Genomic DNA, 6935 nt, shown 5'->3' on the forward strand with positions numbered 1-6935 from the left:
GCAGGAGGTCTTCCCCGGTTCGGTCAGGAAAGCAGATTCACGCAAAAAGGGCGAAATGTGCGGAGCTGTGTGCGTCGCTGCTCTTCTGCGTCGCCGCGGGCAGACGTCCAAAGAGTGTCGCGGTGATGGTGATGGTGGTGGTGGTGGTGGTGGTGTGGGTTGTGGGGAGCATGTGCGGCTCTCGATGATGGGGGCAAAGGGGGCAGTAAGTCTGCATGTGCCCCTGTAGAGTAGCTCTGAAGGAAGAGACAGTATATTTCATGTATATGAAAAGAACAGACAACACAAGGCATTATACAGAAAATACTGTACTACTAAACAGGTAACAAGTAAAATCCATCTTATTCAAAAATCTGTCTATAGGTTTTACTCAGTAACCATCAGATGTTTTTACTTTACTCAGTAAGTGTGATGTGGTGCACACTGGTCTGGATGTTTTACTGTGAATGTAGTGTTCATACTATAATCACCTTTCCTAAAGGTCTTCTCCCACTCGATGTATGATGGACAGAACCATATGTAGGTGTAGGCTGCAAACAATGAAAAAGACAAGGTGTGTTAAAAGGGTACTCCATTAAGTATTATAACATAGTATAAACATCTCCATAGAAGGGGGACTAACAAGAGACAAAAAAAGAATGCTCTAAATGGAAGCAGCAGTGATATCCTGACTTTAGGTCTTTCTGGTATGAATCAAGCTCGAAAAAAATGGGATCTTACATTTCCCATAAAGCAACTTATCATATCATCAAAGTTATTTTTATTTCAAACCTTGGAAATCTTTCTCCAGGGCCACAGAAGACACAACTGTTTCTACAGGCTATCTTTATGGGAAGTAAACTGTGTGAATGTGTGAAACTGTGCCCCTTTAAAGCAAATTAGATCAAATTTGGATAAAAACCCTAAAATATCCATCCTTAAGCAGGTTTAATATATATGTGATACAACAGTATATAATGGTAACCTTTATTTGAAATAAATGTGGTTTATAAATATGGTTTATAAATATACTTATACCACTAATTGTGGATAATGCAGTTTCTGTTTTATGTCTGCACACATTTAAACAAGCAAACTTAAGTGAAGGAAATTATTATTGACTGATTCTTTTAAAAACAACTAAAACAAGAGATTAACAACATATTAGCTTTTGTACGACATGCTGAACCCATGCTATTGGAGTGTATTTTCTGATCAAGATAAACCAGACCTTGCTTAGGTTCTGCCACCTTTCCGTGACTGGAGTGTTTGGAGTGGATTTGAACTCCAGCTTAGGTGAGGCAGGTGCGTAGTAAAGCATCTGGGGCACCATGACCGAGTCATCATGAGGTCGAATGTCAACCCTTCCCACTGGTGTGTGAGGTCGTGATCCCAGCTGACCTCTTGAGGTCAAAGAACCTGTTCCCATCATTTCTGTCTGCATGGGTGGCGTGTTTTGGCCAGGAAGAGAATCTTCCTCTTGGTGTGGCCCACAAACTCTTCTTCTGCTAAAATCAGGAGGGCTGGGTGTTCTGTTTGAAGAGAGAAGAGAACAAAATGCCAAAGCTGGGACCTTTCTCAGATGATTTTTTCCCATTAAGTAAACCACTGGGATTTAAATATGTGCCTTTCATACACAGAGATGAGTTGACAACCTGCTGTTTCTCTGACGCACACTCCGCCTCCCCCTGCGTTCTGAGTGAGACGTCCCCATCCTCCCACCACTGAGCTGACTCGGTTCACTCAAAGTCCTGCTGACGTGTCTGTGCCTTTGGGAGGGACCCTCTCCATCAGAGGGGGGTTTAGGAAAGTCCACTGATTCACTGCTGCCACCTATCTGTGTGAAATCCTGATAACTTGAGCAACGCCTGAAGGATCAGCAATGCAGCAAAGAAGGGTCACCAAGTGCAATCGTGGAAAATGTTGGATATTCAGTGTTTAACACTGTATGTCTGTAGTGAATAGTGCTGTACCTGTTCAGCGAGCCGTCTGCCTCCATTGAAGCAGACTGACTGAGGGCTCGGACCCAACCCAACATGTCCTCCTGAGTGTCAGCACTGAAGAAATAAGAGCGCATTCCCTGGTGCACCACCTAGATTTTAACATAGATTTTTCACAACATGACACTGTTATTAGTCCCCTCACAAAGGATCAATGTTTTTTGAGTTTCCAATGGACTGTAGCTCAAGAGAGGAATGTTTTTCATGATGTGCGTGAAGTTGATTTGAAGTTAACAGATTGAATAAACCAGTGTCTAGGAATAATTTGGATACTTTGCTTAAGTAAAGGTACTACAGCACACTGTAAACTCTGCAAGCTAAATTCCTGCACTGAAAATGTTAAATAAAAGTATGTAAGTATAATGCACTTAAAGTATTAAAGGTAAAAGTGTTAAAAATGTTCACTGTGACTGTTGTAGTACACTTTTTACATCATTAGATTATTATTACCAATGCATTCATATAAAAGCAGGATTTTACTGTTGTAGTTGGTTCATTTTAACTAATTTGTAGGACTGCAAGTATTGATTGATTTTTTATAATGTATTCATCTGTGGATGATTTTCTCTATTAATTGATTAAAATTCAGAAAAAAGTTTACATTAGAAGAATGAGTAACCATTAATGATACCTTGAAGGTGAACTTTCTGTTCTTGCATTCTCGTGGTGTGCAGAACAGGATTTTGTAGCTCGGGAGAGGGATGCTGCCCAGCACTGATTCTTCTCTACTGTCTGGTGGGGAACAGAAAATAAGTGAACAAAAGAAGAGATGCATGGTTATACAATCACACATGAGTGCATGAAACACAAAGCACTGGCTAGGCTACAAGCTGTGTACCTTTATAGTAAAACAGGCAGTAGTTGGAGAGAACAAACCACCTTCTCTTCCATAGCTTCAAACCAGAGCTATCCTGCAGAAGGGAGATCAATTAGGAGCGCCTCTTTGCAGTCACACACTCGAAATGCAATAATGAAGTTGTAATATGTTAAGTAGGCCATGTTTTGAAAATTACCTTCTTGTTGAGCCATCCTCTGATGATGACAGGACAGTTGGGGTCTCTCTTGGCTGCCTGACATCTTTTCCCAAATGTTTGCACCTTTCCATCACTTTCCTGAAGATACATTTTTTATACATTAACAGTGTCACAATTATCACTCAACATGTGCACATCATGACAAGATAGCCAGGCAAACTTAAAATTAACCTTTAGGACAGGAAAGTAGGAAATAGTGGCCACGCTGGATGCTTGGCTTACTCTGTCCTGGTCATCCATTCTGCAGAGGAAACAGAAATATTCAGACTTTAGTTGAAAACAGCCAGATACACACTCACATAAAAACACAATGAAGACAAGTTGATAAGAAGAGTCACAAATATTTATCAGAAATGTCAGAGCTGGATGCAAATGTCACATTTGAAATGTCATATCTGGAAGTTTTATATTGATTACAACCAAAGTTCAGCTCTAACTTTAACAATTTATTTCATATATATAGGTGTGTCTGTTAATAGGAATGTATTGATTCATACAAGGTCATAATTACTTAGTGGTACACACAAACGCAATGGATTGTTAACGAAACCTCAATCAAGTCAAGAAAACACATAATAAAAAGATCCACACCTGAGCAGTTATAGTTTACCACAACCTCTGAGCAAATACTTCCCTACATTGAAACTCATTTTGAATGAACTGGTTGCAACTAGTTGCTCTGAGTGAGGCTAAGACACAAGGCCTTACCAATACAATCTGAACCAGAGTCTCTCTCTGTAGAAGCAGTCAGTCACTCCCATGAACAGCACCCAGTAACCTCCGAGCACACATATGCTACATTCCCATATAGTTGAGATTTTTTCCTAGTCAACTGTTCATCCGTTCGGAGACTTGGTGTTGTGCTCTCCCACTTCGAGCGAAACTCTCCCACAATTCTATTCTGAGCCATAACAGGCCGGTGTGTGCATCCCCACCATGAAACTGACAGGTGACAGCTGCGTCGCCGTGGTAGCAGGGAGGGGCCTGGGACAGTGTGAAAACCAATCTGGCAGCAGGGACGGGCTGGTATGAGAGACTGAGAGGGTTTTGGAATGTGTCCCAAACTGCAGAACTGCAGTGTGGATGGCAGAGGACAAAAAAAAAAACAAGATAAAAGAGTGTGGAGAAGGGGGGAAGTAAAGTGGCATGTTGAAGACAAATGTGCAGGGAGGGGTGGGGCTCACTGTGTCACAAGTTTGTGCTTTTCTGTAGAGTCAGGCTGTCTGTTCAGGGTTCAGCATATTTGGTTGTGTACATCAGGTCACATGGTAGCATGTTTCGTGCACCTGCACCTACTCTATGAACCTATTTTCTTAATATATATATATAATGATATATAATGAACTTTGTTACTACTGCATAAGCATATATTTATAGAAATTTAAATTCTGTTATTCAATCGTAGTTCACATTTTTGTCATTTAACTTACAGTTTAGGCCACTCAGATGCCAGGTCAATATTTTAAATGTGTGATATATATTTGTTTCTATTGATTTTTATTGTGTTGCCAGGTTCTAATAATGAAATAGGAAATTAGATCTGATCTATCTTCTTAAATTGCCATTTTTATTCTTGAATTAGTACTGATATTACTATATAAAGTACCTTTTTTATATATAAATTACAGCAAACATCTATTCCTCCAATGTATATATTGTGCTTATCTACTTTCTTACTGTTTTTATATATGCATGTATTTACAAAGTTTATATACTACTAATACTGCACAACTGAGTTCACATCTTAAATCTTTCTACTTTCTGTCTAACTGCTTGTACAGTATTGTACTGTATGTACTAGTTTAATTTTGTTTATGTTTTGTTACGTATTACTACTACTACTAGTATGCAGTATGTGAGTGTATGTTTAATAATGTAATCACTTCATTTACAAATTCACTAGACTACTGAAAACAACTCTCATTAAGATTTTCTGATTCTCAACTACTTTAAGTTTCACCTGCATGCTGTACTTGCATTAGCTTCTTTTTACAGCTTATCTAAACTGTACAGTTTATGGTGACTTCCATGAAACAGCAATACAGATGTACTTGACGATAAAAATTCATGAGAAACACTGAGCGTCGACAAGCACTCGTGGGTGACCCAGGGGTTCAACATGGTTTAGCTGCCCCAATCTATGTCAGTATCAACCACAATCCTCCACAAGTGAGACACAGAGTAAATAAGAAAAAACAATGAAGTCTTTGTAAGCGATGCAAGCAGAGACTAACAACCTCATAGCTGCTGGGGGTTACGTGGGTGTTGTGAAATATTTGGAAAATCTCCTTCTTAATCAGCGGGGGTCACTTGCTCGGGGAGGAGAAGACTTAAAATGCTAAAGAGGGATGGAGAGGAGGACAAATGGAGGGTCTGTGTACCACACAGAGTGTGCTTTGTGGTGCCCAAGGACTCTGGAGCATCATGTGAAGTTGGACACAGAGCATGTTGAATACATCGGCCCAGAAAATATCCTCCCTCTCCATCAACAAAAACATTTGCATGTCTCCTACATTCTCATGTCTTTGAATGTCAACGAAATCATCACTATACGTTTGACCTTGATAAGTAAAGTAGTGACGTAAGGCACTGCCTCAGTAACTAATCTGACCTCCTGAAAAGATTGCCTAATGAGAATATTGGTTCTGTACACAGCATTTTTGTTATATCTTTACACAGTAAAGCTAGACTATAGGAGGCATACAAGTTGCTGGGTAGATACAGCTGGGATATCACAGCCTGGCAAAGCTGAGAAAAAGTCTCCCAATGGGCCTGTAATAGTCCAGCCACAGATAATACAATAATCACATCGCTGCTTTACAATACTGTTCACCTTCAGCGACATAGTAAACTGATCATAAACTTATCAAATAAATGGAAATACATGATTAATAAAGTATTACATGGAAACAGAAATACTAAATTACACTCTATCTAATTAATTCATCTTTTTGTAGTTTTTAATTGTTTAAACAGAATTACATGAGACATAAATAATAATAAATGCCATATTGCTGTACCTGACTAATTGTGCCCGCCTGCTGACTGCTTCAAGCTCCATCATTTGGCACGCTTCCTCACAGCATCTCCTCAGGCTTGGCTGCCCTCTTCTTGGCTACCACAAGCTCCTGTTGCCCAAACACTCTCTCGCTATACTCCTCTTCTCTCCTTGTACGTGTGAATTTCCCTCTCTGTTTCTCACTCCTTCCCTGCGTTCTGACTTGCAGCAGTGGTGTTTGTCCGGTGATCTACCTACGCTGGCTGTTAACACTCAGTCTGATTTTCTGTCCTCTAACAGTGCACTCTCTGTGAGCCCCTTCTCCCCCCCTTCTTCTTCTTCTTCAGTGTCCCTCCCTCTCACCCTGCCCTTGACAGCCTCTCTGTCTTTTGCTGAGTGTGGGTTTGTGACTTGGGAATTCACAAAAAACAGCTGTTCTCCCATTCTTCTTCTCTGCCCTTTGCATTATTTGAATTTCAATTCTCAGCTATTTGGATCTGGCTTCCTGATGATAAAAGATTTGGATGCCAGTCTTGTATTATCACTCTTAATAAAGGCCTAACCATCCGGAGTATGAAGGGTTCACTATGACATCTGTGTGCAAAGGCTTAAAGGTTTTGTTTCACTGGCAAACTGACAAACATTAGACTACAAAACAGCAAATAAACACACTAATATGACTTAAATTATATTTTGAGCAGAAGGAAAATAGTCCAGGTTGGATTGAAAATAGGATATTTGGATAGCATTGATTTATTACAAGTTTAGAAATTGTAAACTAAACTAAAGAATCTCTGACAAACGTACAGTTTATTGTGAAGTACACCTATAAATCTGTAGTTAAGATATCTATTGTAGTATTTAAATATCAGACATAATCACATTGTTTTATAATTAGTCAGTCTAGACTTCAAAGGTTTACAT

General features: G+C 39.6%; 1 protein-coding gene across 5 annotated transcripts in view; it reads right to left on the reverse strand.

Annotated features, from left to right (window-relative positions):
- Positions 1-6290, reverse strand: part of si:ch211-234p6.5 (pleckstrin homology domain-containing family A member 4) — a 14614-nt gene extending 8324 nt beyond the window's left edge. The window contains exons 1-10 of one of the 5 annotated variants that reach the window (XM_035662435.1): positions 6034-6288; positions 3185-3254; positions 2993-3091; positions 2818-2890; positions 2611-2711; positions 1953-2071; positions 1635-1847; positions 1211-1511; positions 471-530; positions 144-236 (exon numbers count right to left, since the gene is read on the reverse strand). In XM_035662435.1, coding sequence (XP_035518328.1) covers positions 144-236; positions 471-530; positions 1211-1511; positions 1635-1847; positions 1953-2071; positions 2611-2711; positions 2818-2890; positions 2993-3091; positions 3185-3254; positions 6034-6077 — 1173 coding nt within the window. In that variant the 5' untranslated portion in view covers positions 6078-6288. Of the gene's footprint in view, positions 1-140; positions 237-470; positions 531-1210; positions 1512-1634; positions 1848-1952; positions 2072-2610; positions 2712-2817; positions 2891-2992; positions 3092-3184; positions 3255-3721; positions 3965-6033 lie in introns of those variants that run through there. The other 4 variants (XM_035662424.1, XM_035662444.1, XM_035662461.1 and 1 more) reach the window with 4 other exon arrangements.
- Positions 6291-6935: the final 645 nt, after the last annotated feature.

The sequence above is a fragment of the Morone saxatilis genome, unplaced genomic scaffold (genome assembly GCF_004916995.1).
Source record: "Morone saxatilis isolate NCDOM2014 unplaced genomic scaffold, NCSU_SB_2.0 Contig1, whole genome shotgun sequence".
NCBI lineage: Eukaryota > Metazoa > Chordata > Actinopteri > Moronidae > Morone > Morone saxatilis.